The sequence below is a fragment of the Protopterus annectens genome, chromosome 5.part0 (genome assembly GCF_019279795.1).
Source record: "Protopterus annectens isolate FY-2018-M chromosome 5.part0, PAN1.0, whole genome shotgun sequence".
NCBI lineage: Eukaryota > Metazoa > Chordata > Ceratodontiformes > Protopteridae > Protopterus > Protopterus annectens.
Window position 1 is genome coordinate 761,994,016 of NC_056735.1, and position 16,027 is coordinate 762,010,042.

Sequence of the window (16,027 nt, forward strand, 5' to 3'; positions counted from 1 at the left end):
AGCACTTTCATCCCCTTAGTTAACAGGACGTCTGGATGAAATATTTGTTTTATGAAATTAAGGAGTTTATGAAATACATCAATAAAACCACATATTTTTAAAGTTCATTCACTCATTATGCTGACTACAATCATTAATTATTTGTATGTCATTATCACCATGTTTTGTGTCTAATATTTTTCACAAACCAACCTTTAGTAATACTTATTTACATTTTGAAAGTTTGCACTCCTATGGGCAAAAAAAGAGCTTGGTAAAACTGCAGTTTATCAGAGTATCTGGAATGGTGTCTGATGACCATACTTTTATGTTCAAAAGAGAAAAGGTGTTAGACATATTCCTTGATAGAGGATACCCAAAAGGAATGTTGTGCAATATTAACAAAAAAGTAACAAAATTTAGAGGGGCAAAATATCCTCCTCTGCTAGGGAATAAACCTGTATAAAAACAGAATGATAATGTTTGAGAAAGGTCCTTTGAAAGGGAACTACTTTTAGTGTATAACAACTATTCAGGTTCTATTATAAATATTATGAAGCAGAATTGGAATGTATTAAAATGTGGTGAAAAAAAATTGTAAGCTCTTGGAAAAAGATCCATAGTACATTTTAAAACAGAGCATAATATTAAGAACATGTTAGAGATGAAAAAAATGTCAGTCCTTACAACGTTCAGAATGTTAGCAGTACTAGAAAGTGTGTTGCTTGCCGGCAGTGTCCATATATTTTAGAAACAGAAAAATGAGTTTTAGATAATGAGTTTAGATCAGTTGTGTACCCTACATCAGGCAATTGTAGAACTACAGAGATTGTTTATGTAGCTATTTGCACAGTATGCACATGTTTTTACATCAGAAAAACAGAAAGGGCTTTAAAGGCTAGGATTTGACCGGTTGATTTGCAAACACATTTATGACATTAATAGATGTAATGAAAATAGTGCACTCTGTAGGCACACTGTAACGTGTAATGATTTGCAACTAGTGAAAGGGTCCAGGGGTAGAATGTGGGAGGTTTTGTTGGAGTACAAGGAACTGTTATAGCAGTTGAAATTAGGTGCCCACACCATCCCTGGATTAAATGAAAATATATGTATTAGTCTAGTTTTACAGTTAAGAGCAGCTAAATTGTGATTGTTAATTTTTATTATATATCAGAGTTTAAATACTGAATTTTAATATTTTTTTTAATTTATTGACTTGGGTTACATTTAATATGTATGTATGGCTTTAAGAGTCTGTTATTTAAACAAGCACTTTTGTGCTTGGCAGTTTAGTTCTGATGAAGTCCTGTTAGCTAATGTAATGAAAGTGCTTAACGAGTTGAAATTTATGTATGTTAAACTCCATCCATACATGTATCGGCATTTTTTTTTTTTGAATTTTCAAGGTAGCAGTCCTAGTTGGATTGATTTGTTGGTGTTTTGGTTTAAGTTGCCATTCCTTACCTGAACACATTTTTTTTAGTTCGAGTGAGTTAAAGGCAGCAGCCATGTGGAGGGAGTAGGAGAGAGATTTTAACTTCAGGGAATGGGAAGGGAGTTCTAGGGTTAGGGATTGAGTAGGGAATTTAGGTTTAGAGAGAAGGGGCTGGAGTTTTAGGTTTAAGGCGTGATCAGGGATTTTAGGGTTAGGGAGGATAAGTGGGGATTTAGGATAAGGGTGTAAGGACTTGGATTGGGAATGGGTGGGACTTTTAGCATTATAGGTAGGGTTATGGTAGGCTATGAAGTTTTATAGGGTCGATGTTAGGAGGGCTATATAGAAATGGGAGCTTGGGCTAGTGGGAATTCAAGCACTTGCTTTTTCAAGCAAGTGGCAGCAAGCAACCATGTTGCAAGCTCCTGTCATGTAAATACCTGTCATAGACTCTTAAGTAAACTGTTTTTTAAATGTTAATTGCATCACATCTCCTTGTATGAAACAAGCGTAGCTTTTAATAGTATACTCTACGGGGAAATTGGCATATGCCTAGCTACATGCCTGCTTGGAACTCATCATTTTTTTGAATAACTTTTTGTCTTGTAATTTCAGTAATCATATTTGATTGTGTGTTCTTATTTTGAGAGACTGAGACATAATGTAAATCAGCACTTAATAGGTGCCAAATATCAGTAGTGTAGCAATGTGCCCAGTAATGACTCCTTCTACAATTCTTATGGAGTTACATGTATCAGTAACATATCTAAGTATGATTGTCAATTATTTTTTTATATGACCCGTTACTCCTACTACTACTGGAACTGTCTGGGTGTCCTTCTTCCACAATGACATAATTTCTCCCTGCAAATCCTGGTACTTTATGAATTTGTGTCAATTTGTATGTAAGACACTGTAGTCACTGGGTGTAACAATTTCAGTGATCAATGCTACTTTTGTCTTCTTTTCATGGACTGCTATATCTGGTTTTCTCGCATCTATTTTCTGAACTGTTGGTAATGGATGATCCCATGTGATATAAACTTCATCATTTTCTATTATGCTTTGTGGCTCATGTTTCCACTGTTTTTCAGCTACTTCAATATTATAATTTTTGCACAATCCCCAATACAACAGTCTTGCCATATTATTATGCGTTTTTGTATAAGTCCTTCTGTCATTAGTATATCACAACTATCAACAAGATGTGCAACTTTTTCCAATTCTGTTTTACAAAATCTATATTTGTCTGTTTCTCCCACATGTTCAATGGACTTATTGAACCAATGTGTATGTAGTCCATTATCTTGGCCCACCAATATTAACCTTTTGTCTTTTGGTTTAAATTCACGTCTCCTTAACCATTCCTGTGTTTGATCCCGATCAACATGAGGTTGTTCCAGGAGTTTTCTGTACTTGGAGCTATATTTATGCATTTTTCACATTTCTTGCCTTGATCCTTCACCTTATATTCTTTCTTTTGTTTTTTGGCACATTCAGTTGCTGCCTGATTTTTATCTACTTCTGGTTTGATTTCTGTTACCACTTGACACTGATGTACTTCTGCTAAACTAAACAGGGAAGTAATTTTAGGCTTATTCTCCTGATGTTTCAAAACGTTCACTATGTTTGGGTCTTGTGAGGTCAACAGGTATGTATGCAGTACCACGATTACAAATCTATATATGTAATCAATGTGAAGGAGACCATTACCTCCTTCAGAACAGGGAATATATAATCTTGGTATGCACTGACTTTAATAAATAATTTGATGAGCATGAAGCATCCTTCTTGTTTTCCTGTCCAACCTATCCAATGCCTTTTGGGGCCAGTCAGTCACTCCAAAACTGTAGCTTAGGACAGGAAGAGCAAATTGGTTTATAGCTTGGTCTTTGTTACTTCAAAAAATAGCACTTAGGAAGCAGTCCAACTCCAATAAAAACACTTTTATTCAGCTGTTCCTACAGGGGAGGACGAAAACGCATTTATATGTGAAAAGTTTATGTGGATGTCTTATACTTCGTGCAGCTGAATAAAAGTGTTTTTATTAGAGTTGGACTGCTTCCTAAGTGCTATTTTTTGAAGTATTGGTGAATTTGGGCACTTATTCGTCTTTTGAACAGAGCTTGGTCTTTGTTCCTAGATGTCAATGCTGTTTTCAGTATTAAGTCTTCTAAAATATTCCTTACTAAGTTTTATTCACATTTGTTCATTGTTTATTGCTGATCCTTCACCATTTCCCAAATATTTATACACTCCCTCTTCCTCAAGTTCTTTAATGTCACATTTCTGTCCCAAACTGATGTTTTCGTGGGGCTGCAGTTTTCATGCTTTAAAGGTTGCTTTTGCACATTTATCAAGACCAAATGACATTCTTTTGTCATCTGAGAAAGTTTTGACTACTTGCAGTTGTGCTTTCAGTTCCTCATCTGATGAGCTATACAGTTTTAAATGTTCTACAAAAAGAAGATGAGAAGTCTTTACACTTTGTTGTTTTCTGGGAGCCAAATTGTAGCCATGACCTAATCTGTTAAGTAGACAACTTAATGGGTTAAGGACAAGACAAAAGAGCAGCAGTGACAGATTGTGACCCTTGAATATCCCCCATTGAATTTTTATTCCTGGAATAATAATTTGTCCTTTATCATGGCTTAAATGCAAAACAGGTTGCCACCGTTTCATGGTCGCTGTAATGTAATTGATGAATGTGTAGGGTGTATCTTATACATTTTTAAGTACTCTTTTATCCATGAATGTGGGATACTGTCAAATGCTTTTTTATAGTCTATCCATGCCATACTTAGATTCTTCCCCTTTTTTACACTTCTTCATAATGACTTTATTTAACAACAAATGATCCTTTGTTCCATATGACTTTCTTTTATTACCCTTTTGTTCTATTGTCATGATTGAGTTTTCATCTAAATGACTATAAACTCTGTCTGCATCAATTGCATAGTTTATACATCATCGAAAGGCAAGTTATTGGTCTATAGTTTTTAGGATAGCTTGCACTCGCTCTTACACTGGACATAAAAAGTTTACACACCCCTGTTAAAATGCTAGGTTTTTGTGATATAAAAAAATGAGATCACAATAAATCATTTCAAAACGATTCCCACCTTTAATGTGACCTATAACCTGTACAATTGAAAAACAAACAAATTTGTTAGGGGAAAAAATATAAAAAATAAAAAACATACAATAAGCTGGTTGCATAAGTGTGCAAACCCTTAAACTAATACTTTGTTGAAGCACCTTTTGATTTTGATTTAATTACAGGATTCAGTCTTCTTGGAAACACACCTGCCATAAAATTAAAGAGACTCTGATTAACCTCAAATAAAGTTCAACTGTCCTAGTAGGATTTACTTGACATTTACTCAGTTGCCTGCTAAAGCAAAAGCCATGGTTTGCAGAGAGCTTACAGAGCATCAAAAGAATCTCATTGTTGAAAGGTATCAGTCAGGAGAAGGCTACAAAAGAATTTCCACAGCATTGGATATACCTATGTCTGGGCTAAGGGCTGTGGGGTAGGGTTGCAAGATGGAAGCCTTTTCTTACACAAACATCCAGGCCCAGCTAAAATTTGCCAAACAATACATCAAGTCTCCCAAAAGCATGTGGGAAAATGTGTTATGGTCTGATGAGGCCAAGTTTGAACTTTTTGATCACAATTCCAAAAGGTACGTTTGGCGCAAATACAACACTTCGCATCACCAAAAGAACACCATCCCCACGGTGAAGCATGGTGGTGGCAGTAACATGCTTTGGGGTTGCTTTTCTTCAGCTGGAACTGGGGCTTTAGTCAAGGTGGAGGGAATTATGAACAGCTCCAAATACCAGTCACTTCTGGCCCAAAACCTTCAGGCATCTGCTAGAAAGCTGAAGATGAAGAGGAATTTTACCTTTCAACACGACAATGACCCCAAGCATACATCCAAATCAACAAAAGAATGGCTTCACCAGAGGAAAATTAAAGTTTTTGAATGGCCCAGCCAGAGCCCAGACCTAAATCCAGAAAATCTGTGGGTTGACCGAAGAGGGCTGTACGCAAGAGATGCCTTCACAGTCTGACAGATTGGGAGCACTTTTGCAAGGAAAAGTGGGCAAATATTGCCAAGTCAAGATGTGCCATGCTGATAGACTCCTACCCAAGAAGACTGAATGCTGTAATTCAAGCAAAAGGTGCTTCAACAAAGTATTAGGTTATGAGTGTCCACACTTATGCAACCATCTTATTTTATCTTTTTTATTTTTTTATATTTTCCCCTTACAGATTTGTTTGTTTTTCAATTGAACTGTACAGGTTATAGGTCACATTAAAGGTGGGAAAAGTTTTGAAATTATTTATTATGATCTCATTTTTCTATATCACAAAAAACTGGCATTTTAATATGGGTGTGTACACGTTTTATATCCACTGTAAGTAGGAGTACAGTTTTTCCTGTTGATAACCAGGCTGGTGTCTGTTCGGGGTGTGCATATAAATATTTCTTGCTCATGGCTAAATCTTCATAAAAAATATGTTAATACCTTTACCCAGAAGTTAGGTACTGCGTCTGGGCCCGGAGTTTTCCAGTTAGAGGCTTTTCTTAACTTTATTTCAGTCTCTCTGGCTGTTGCTTCATGTTATTTCATATCCTGTATCTTTAAACGTCTTATTCTTTCTTTTACTTCTTCTATCCATTTAGCATCTTTGTTATCTTCTACACGATCTTCTTAGTTATTTCTCCAACATGTATCTATTTCTTCTTTGTTTGGTGGTGTTTCAATTCCTTTTGCCTTGTTTCCTAATTCTCTATAAAACTTTTTTGGGTCATCAATAAAGTGCTTATTTTGTACTTTTTCCTTTATATTTATCTGGATATCTTCTAAGCTTCTGTGCCTGTGTTGATATTTTTAGTTTATTATTTGCAATAGTGCTTGATAAATCCTGATCTGTTCTGATGCTGTACATTGCTTTTATCACATCTATCATTCTGAGAATTTTTGTTGATCTGTTCCCTCGTCTATACTCTTCTAACAGTGACACTTCTTGTCTTATTTGTTTTATAGTTTTCCCTATTCAAAACTTCCATGATTGCATTTGATTTTTCACCTTCCTTTCCCTTACTACCCTGTGTTTTTGTGGTAAAACTTTATCTGTTATTAATTTAGCTACACAGTAGTATATCCTATTAATGTCTGTTACATCACATTAATCTGTATGGACAGTCCTAATTACTGAGCTCATTTGTTTCAGCAAACTTCTAACTTTTTGGGTTTTATTGACTTTCTGTAGTCTGTTTCTTTCATTGATCTTAATATGTCTGTCCATTTCTATTAAATCAAACAGTATTTCTCTTAGATCATTTTCTTCTAAGTTGAGGGCACATTCTTTGTTCTCCATTTTCTGCAAGCATTCTATAGAAAGTTCCAGAGCATCTTCCTGTGCCACATTCTCTTCAGTTTCATCCTGTGTCATCTGCTGCTCTTTCATATGGGAACTCACTGGCCTGTCACTCCACAACATTGACTATGTCAGAGTTGTCACACTTTCCTGTTCCTTCCCCTGCTGTTCTACTCCAACTGAACATTTGTACTGGTTTCCTATGGAGAACTCCAAAGTATCTTCATATGGCAACTGATCTGATGTTTCTCACTCAACTGGTTTCTCCTTAATTTGGGTATCCATTGGTCTGTCGTGCTGTGATCTTATCTGAGTTAGATTTTCAACACTAAATCCTTCACTTCGCAGGTAATCCATAACCTTAGTTTCTATTTCTTTAATTCTCTTTTACTAATCCTCTTTTCTACTTTTTCTCTTTGTTTTCTTATTTTTTGTATTGCAAAATGTTCCATGTCGAGATACCTTTGCCTGTATTTCTCTTCAGAAATCTTGGTGCTGTTCTTTTTTGTACTGATTAGTTTTACTTTTTCCTTTGCATAAGTATTCCACCATATTAAATATCTTTTTCTTTCCCATGCCCATATTTCTTCTTCAGATGTCTCCTGCTCCTCCTGTTTCTCCTTACTATGGGGACTCATTGTCCCATCATGCTGTAATGTAACCTGTGTTAGACTTTCTGCACCACGTCCTTCACTTCACAAGTATTCCATAACTTCTTCTTCTATTTTTTTTTAACTTCTACTTTACTAATCTTCTGTTTTACATTCCCTCTTTGTGATCTTATTTTTTGTTGTGGAATTTTCCGTATCTGGATGCCTTTGCCTGTATTTCTCCTTGAATGTCTTTGAAGCTGCCTTTTCTGTGTTGATTAATTTAGCTTTCTCCTTTGTATAAATCATGCACATCAGATCCCTCTTTCTTTCTCATGTCCTTATTTCTTTTTTATACCTATCAAAAGTCTCTAGATTTTGTTCTTTATATTTTCACACTTCCTCAGCCACTTCTTTTTTCAAATGACCCAAGGTTTCTTGGCCTATATAATGTTTTTTATAAATCTGTGGTATTAATGAAGTCAAAATTTTATTTGAAGCTTCTGACACTTTTTCTTGTAGAAGTATTTTTCTGTCCTCTAATTTCTCTCTTAATCGTTTTATATATCTTCTGTCTAGAAATTCTGGGCTCCTTTCTAAATAGTAACAATGCATAATTTCTTTCTTATCCTCAATAGTCCACTCTATCATCTTTATGGCTCTTCTTTGGCCTATCGGTTTTTGTGATTTTTGTGGACTGCTACTTCCTTCTACAACAGGGGTTGCATTCTTCTCCTAGGCCCCATTGTAGGAATGTTTCCGTATTTTGAGGATTCTACAATCATTTTTTCCAGTGTTTTGTCCTGGGTCTTGTGTACCCAGCTATCTTTTTTATTTTTTAACCTACTTCTGTCTATGATGTATGCTATGTAAGATACAGTCTTTATATCAGTGTCATCTTGGTGAGATTTTGTGAAAAACAGGGTCCACCCCATGAAGGTACTCACCAAGACTTGAGGATGAATTCAGTTCCAGCCATAGTATTCTCCTTTGCTTGCTAACTTATCATCTGTCCATTTGGACCTTCATTGAGGACTTGACTACTTCATTGAGGGCTTGACTCTCACCTGTTGGTGTAGTAACAATGGTCGTAAGCTAAATACTAAGAAATCTAATGTGGTTCTGTTTGGTAAGCAAAATTTCTCACCTCCTATCATTTAAACAACACACCCCTCCAAACTGATATTTTCATCAGGCACTTGGGAAGCTATTTTGAAAAATCACAGTGATTCAACCATCATTTTTTTCTTCACAGTTAGAAATCCTTCCATGTGTCTCAATTGATTTCCAAGACATCTCTTCTACAGATAAAGAAGTGTCTGTTCCCTGGTGCTTAACCCTCATAATGCCAACATTTAATATAATGTTCCTTTCGTCATTTAACTTTCTAAGTATATTGCTTAACTTGGGAAGCCTCAGAGATTTTTAACTAAAAAAGATCACAAGTCTTGAGTCCCTTAGTTACTCAAAGAGACTGTCATCCCTCTCCATGTACTCGGTCTCCTAGCAACTCCTTCACAGTGACCTTTGCATTGCCTTTTTGAATCATGGAAGACACAGTCCTGTTCAAACACCTGCCCCTCTGCAGAACCATTGCTCCCTTAAAGATCCAGTGATCTCAACTTACATAAATAAAAAAAGACACATTAGCAGGCAGGTACCTAATTCAGTGCATTCGACACCCATGAGAAAGCTCCCCTAACGTTTGAAACAAAGCAGCACTTTGACCAATTTCAGAGTTAATCTTGATAATTAGTTGAGCAGTTATAAATGCTTCTTGGCTTATCCTGGATATCACTTGTAGGCAAAGGAGTGAGCACTGTTAAATTACATAGTAATTCAAGGGGCTTATTTTGCATGGCTGTTAACAGTATTAGTAACTGCTTAGTATGAGCATATAAATATATGATGAAGCTTCACTGTGAGAAATAATTTTACCCTGTGTATCACTTGAGGATAATAAATTCGTAATATTGTTTAACTAAATGGTTGAGATGTAAGTAAAGAAATATATCTTGGGGTGTAAGTACAGAAATATGTCCTAATATTAAAAGATGACAAAGTTAGAAGGCTGTGTTTGGCAGTAGAAATATAAGGTGATGACATTGTCATTTGCAAAAAAAGTATGGCAAAATATTGTCTCTGCTCACATTAGGTCTCCCCATTATGAACTTATTGAAGTGTGATTTAGCAGAGAAGCACAAACACTTGGTAAATGGAAAAACGCTGTGTTCTTGCATTGGTGGTGACATTTATTGCTTCACAATGTGGTGAAAATAATTGTCCTATAAGTAAGACTCATGGCTGAATATTAAAATTGTCATGTATTTGATAACAGGAGTGTATGGTCATACATTTAACAGTTAATTCATTTCAGAGCTATGAAGTGTAATAAAGTGATATCCTATATACCTCACAACTGCTTTCACAGAGATTTGAGCCTCCCTGCGTGCTAACCTAAACCCTAAACCTAACCTTGTCCTTACCTCAGCCTGACATATTTACTTACAAAATCCCTTTCTCTAAGACTATCACTATTCAGACAGACTCTGTCAATCATTCTAATTTTTTTCTGCTACCCAATTGTAAAAGGAAAATGTCTGTTTTCCTTTTGCAATTAATTTGTTTTTGTTAGTTTTTCAGTTTAAGTATGTATTTTCCAACATGCAGACATTGATGATTTTTCAGCCAATATTTGTGAGTTTGCCGTTTTTCCACTATAGTGTGATCTCAGAGTTGGTATATTTAATTAGGGGGGGTTGTGGGGGTAAACCTCACACTTGGATGGGTTTTACATGCTTCGGTATTTTTTTGTTCCTGTTGGCCAACTGCCTCCTTTCCCTGATTACACTTTTATTAATGTGTGTGTTCGTCAAAGTGCAGCTTCGGTGTTTTTGTCTCAGTTATTCAAAATTCTGTTTCGTTTATATGAAGTACACTCACACACGCGCACACACACACACACACACACACACACACACACACACATATATATATATATATATATATATATATATATAGCTAGATAGATATTTCCACTTTCTGTGAATCAAGTATAATTAGTACATCTAAAACATAAATAACCATGCTCGACAGAGTAAATGCCTCTGTGCTTCCACAAAACCTGTATAAATAATGTCCAAACACACTAAGCAGCAGTAGGCAACCACCAGCTTGACAAAAATCCAGTATAACTTCCTTTTAAAAATAAATATAAAAGGTTTATTCGGTAAGTGCTTTCACATCTGCTTCATCAGACCGTAAAACATTTTCAAAGCACAAACAGTTACTTAAATAGTAATCATGTGATAAAAAAAAATTAATTATCCTATTAACTTTTTTAAAAAGACTTGATAGGCTGTTGTGTCTTTTTAAAAAAGTTAATAGGATAATTAATTTTTTATCACATGATTACTATTTAAGTAACTGTTTGTGCTTTGAAAATGTTTTACGGTCTGATGAAGCAGATGTGAAAGCGCTTACCGAATAAACGTTTTATATTTATTTTTAAAAGGAAGTTATACTGGATTTTTGTCAAGCTGGTGGTTGCCTACTGCTGCTTAGTGTGTTTGGACATAATTAGTACATCCACCTGATTACAAAAATAAATAAGTATGCAACTCTTTATAAGGAGCTACCAGAAAAAATGTTTAAGAAAACAAAAATGCAACTGATATCTCTGCATTGTTCTATAGTGCTTTTTACTGGTGACTGGAATAGCTACTTAATGAAATATTGATGAGTTGATTCTTATAAGGACGCAATAACCTTAAACCATGGCAAAATCTTGCATTCCAGTTTTTTTCAGAACTTTTATTTCAAAAGCAGTTATCTGTAAGTGACTTAGTGTTACATATTGAATGCAACACAGAAATCTTGCAGCTGTGTCTTTAAAGCAAATGTGCTGTAATTTTGCATCTTTGTGTTAAGTGAAGTTTAGTAAATGAGTTTCCCAGTTAGATGATGTCAGAAAAAACTAACAGGTATACAATTCAGAGCTGTCCGGAAAAAGAGAGTTTTCTGGCAGGGATGCAGTTTGTCCCAATCCTCTGTATTTCTTACTGCTAAACATGGCAGATGTATTTTAGTTGATATTAAATCAATCTGCCTTAGACCTGGTTCAGGTTACCAAATTTATAGTTATTTTATGCTTTTGTAAAATTACCAAAAAAAGCTAGATTATATCCCTTTTTAAATTCCTACTATTGTGCAATAAGTTTTTTTCCCAAGAATCTAGCCCTAACACCTTTTATTTCCCACTTATGCTGTAAAGCATTCATTGTATATTACAATAATTCATGTTTTCCAGTAGAAATGTAGTCAGAGTATTACAAGTCATTTACTTTATTTATTTTTTCTAAACAGTTTTTTTTTAGTTTATTTGTTTTGTAACTATTAAGTGAACTAGTATTATCTGGATCTTAAAATCAATGTGAAGTAGGACCTTTCCTCTTCAATGATGGCTTTACTGTGTGCCTTCTGTGTACAGCCCATTCATTTAAGGATGACTGTTGAAAATGCATTGTGGCAAACGAGAGATCTATAATCTCTGATGGTTATGAGAAAACTTAGTTTAATTATTCCCTGGTTTATAGAATGTTGTTGAATCAGTGAATCTTTTATTCCTTTTATTTTTTATATTTATGCAGTTTGCTTGATAAGACTATCAAAGGGAGTCATGCTGTAAAGGTTATTACTATATTCATCCTCTACATGCTGCAGTAATGTTTGTGAAGGTTGGCTGAAATGCTCAGTAATGTTTCTATTTTGTGCCTGTTTTGTAGATACTCCTTTGCCATTGTTGGCATTAATATAACCGATCTTGCGTACACACTGCTTGTAAATGGAGCACTGAAGACCCACTTCTACAATGTTGCACCTGAGGCCCCCAAACTGGTGCATTTTCAACAGCTGTTCTGTAAGTACTGTTGCAAATTCAGTAAATATAATACTTGCCAAGAATGTAAAAATTAAGCTAAAAAACACCCATGTGAAAATGAATGTCATTTTTCACTTTCTGAATTAAGAAGTGTAAATCCTAATGTCATGCACTCCTAGAGAACCCTTAAAAGAAAAAATGAGTATACTAAACAGTTTAAGGTCTTCACTGACTATCTGTGCCACTTCTGTTTTGTTGAAAAAAAAAGTATCATTTACATAGCATTTTCATGTCCAGTGGATTTTCTGAAGTACTTCACACAAAACTTTATGAGCAAAGCACAAAATGTGTATATAAATAGTATATATGTAAATACCTATAATCTACATATTCCCACCACCTAGCTGTAAGATTCTAACTATATCTATCCTACGTTTAAGTTTAACTCTCTAATTCTACCTTCCCACTACACTTAGCTTTCCCTTTTCCTACCCCCCCCTAAAAAAATTGAGCTGTATTGTTAAATATTTCTAACTGTATAATTTTCCTACATGCTAATGTTCCATTGTTGTTGTATTGTGCCTTTTTACAACATATGTGCTGTTTTCTGTATTATTTCACTTGCTTTATAAGTAATTGTTTCCTTACAAATTCATGTAATGATTTTCATGTAACTTGGAGCTTTTCTCCCTGGGCCTCCACTGAAAATGGGTCTCAAGACTAATGGACTTTCCTGGTCAACAAATGTCAATAAATAAATAAATAAATAAAATAAATATGTGTATGACCAATTAGCTTACTTACATCATTGGTTTGAAAAGATATATAACTGGGTTGATGGGAGTAGTAATGTCATTTAGGCAAAATAAGTGCACTGTTCAAGTTACTAAAACAAAATATTTAATAGTCATCATGGTGCTGAGGGGAAGGAATGATGTTACTTTAATGTGCTGTCAGAATAACAGACACCTTGACAGGATAATGCACCACTACTGCTGCTTTGGAAAGGTGCTAGCACCTATTTCTATTATAGCAACAATTCACCTGGGAATTCTGTCTAAAGAAACCTGTTACAGACTAAACCTTTAACAGTATTTAATTTAGTACATTTTCACTGCCTCAGTCATGCAAAGATGAGAAGTTATTTATTTATGTATTGCTTGATTGTCTTTTGTTTACTGTATGGCCCAGTTAGGCACTCAGGTCAATTTTCAGTGGATAAAAGCTCCATTAAAGCTACAAAGTTACAAAAATGACAAGGAATTTACAGAGGAAAAGAGTCAGTTTCTTAACAGTAGAAATATGGTTTTAGAATCATCCTGTGGGTAATGCAATCAAGACAGGGGTTAATAATTTGATTTCTGTAGGAGTGTTATACAAAATTAAACCAGTTGCATTTATATATACAGCAATATGCAAATTTAATTTACAAAGCAGCGATGAAAAGCAGTATATAGTTATAAAATATAGTTATCATTTATTTACATTTACTGGATAAGGTAGGAGAGCTGGAAAGTTGGGGTTGCTGGTAGTGTTGAGAACTGAGAGTCAGAGAGAGAGAGAGAGAGAGAGAGACAGAGAGAGACAGAGAGAGTATCATGGTGTGAACAAGAACAGAGCCAGGAGGAGTATAGGTGTTGTTTTAGGTTTAAGTTCATGTCATCAGTGCAACACTTACATTTCTTCCTACAACTGAGAATCAGCAGTGGACGTAAGACACTGAAAATGCTGCCCAAAGCAAGGGGGTGGGGGTGGGGGGGTGGGGGTGATTGTCTTAACTGTGAATTCTCTCTCCTAGGAGAGGTTTGGTGTGACTTTGGCTGTACCGACTGGGGGAGAACTGTTATGTCTAGTGTCAGCATCTGAGGTCTAGAATAGGAAGCTGACACTGACCAGTATTTGCAAATTTCAAAAAAGTGTACATCATAAAATATTTCATGTTAAGACTTCACTGCAGGCCTCACCCCTAAAGAGAGGAAAACATATCTGAAGAAAGTCTTAATTGGTAGATGATGCCACGTTTTCCTTCATTATGACAACAGGGCCTCTATTTATGAGCTTTTCAGATTTCTACTAACTCTGTCCATAGGGAGTCCTAGGTGATTCCTCTTTGTGGATGAATCATAGAAGGTAGGTAATGCAGAAGTGAAGGGGTGCTCATTAGGCATTTGAGCAAGGGACAGTCAGTTAGCTAAGGTGAGCAAATCAGCTTGAAAAAAATGCCAGCCAATGATACAAAAACTAGTAAAAAATGGATAGTAAAAGGATGAAGAATTCAAGACACTGCCTTATCAAAGCAAAAGCAAAATGTTTACAGTACAAGGCTGTATCTCTGGCAAAGATGAAGTTCTTATCAGTGGTACCAGATTGTAGTATATGTCACTTCTTAACTCTACCTACAACCTCAATACAGTTTTGATTTGCAACATTTTAAATGTTGGCTGCCCCTGCTTACTATTTATTGTAACTGTTTGGAAAGGTCAAACTGTGGGATTTATGAATATAAAGTGCACTGTGGAACTTGAAGTAAGGCTGCTTTGCTGAATTATGTGGTGCAAGTCTATTTTCAGTCAGCATGACAAAGTGATTTGTGAAAGTCTCACACTGACAGTTACGCCTTGCCAATCATCTTAGCAACTTTTCTCTGAGTTGTACTTACCATAGCACGGTTAAATGTAAATGACTATTTCACTTTTCTCTGAACAGCCTGGTACACACACACACACACACACACACACACACACACACACACACACACACACACACACACACACACACACACACACACACATACACACACACACACGCCAGGAAGAGCTATAAATGTGGTAAAGAGCTCAAACTGCAGACTCAGCCCCTCCCAATACATCTTCCTAAGAGATTTTAAAAATAAAATAAATACATAAAAAATAGAAACTTTAGTGTACCCCGTCTGTCAGCATGTTTGTGGGAGGTATCTAGAGAAGCCGGAGAAAACCCTTGTGGGCATGGTGGCAACATGAAAACTCCAAACAGATGGTGACCAGAGTTTATGAATGAACCCTATACTCCAGAGCTGTATGGCAGAAACTTTATCAAATGAAGAACTATGCTGCCCAAGCAAGTAAGCATTTCTCTTACCAACCCCCCCCTCCCCCCACCATCATCACCATGTCACCATAGATGTCTCTTCTGCCTGCGACAGGTCTGTACATACATATGTGACTTTGTGCTGTGTGTGTGTGTGTGTGTGTGTGTGTGTGTGTGTGTGTGTGTGTGTGTGTGTGTGTGTGTGTGTGTGACATAGCATCCTAGCCTAAACAGTCTGAGAATTAAGTGCTCTGATACACTATGTGCAGGTATGGTATCGTATGCCAGACTGATTCTTCATAGAATAGCAGCTGTGCATTGCAGGCTAGGAACTGAGAGGGCATTACTTCTCAACAGCAAGCTTTATTGTTATTCTTTTAAATGTGGGCAGGACACTGGAAAGTAAACATTAATGTATGCATTATAGGGCCAATAAGTGTTAGCTATTTTTATTATTAGGCAAGGACAGAACCCAGATAGACTGGAGGGAGGATTGAAAACATGAGCATTGCTGCATGTTACACTGGGGACAGGGATTGAACAATTTGTGTAGTGTTACTGTACAATGTCATTATTTGTATGAATCAGTGGAGATGGTCAGAATGTGGACAGAGGCTACTGCTGTACCACCAGAGAGTATTCATGATACAGGCAGCATGATGAGGTGGTAACCATAGCTG

At 35.9% G+C, this 16,027-nt stretch overlaps 1 protein-coding gene across 3 annotated transcripts in view; it reads left to right on the forward strand.

The window, feature by feature from the left end:
* The window catches only part of ELMOD1 (ELMO domain containing 1), a 736,789-nt gene that overhangs the window by 643,145 nt on the left and 77,617 nt on the right, over positions 1-16,027 (forward strand). For all 3 annotated transcript variants that reach the window (XM_044072606.1, XM_044072608.1, XM_044072607.1), the window contains one exon: positions 12,184-12,317. In XM_044072606.1, coding sequence (XP_043928541.1) covers positions 12,184-12,317 — 134 coding nt within the window. The remainder of the gene's footprint in view (positions 1-12,183; positions 12,318-16,027) is intronic.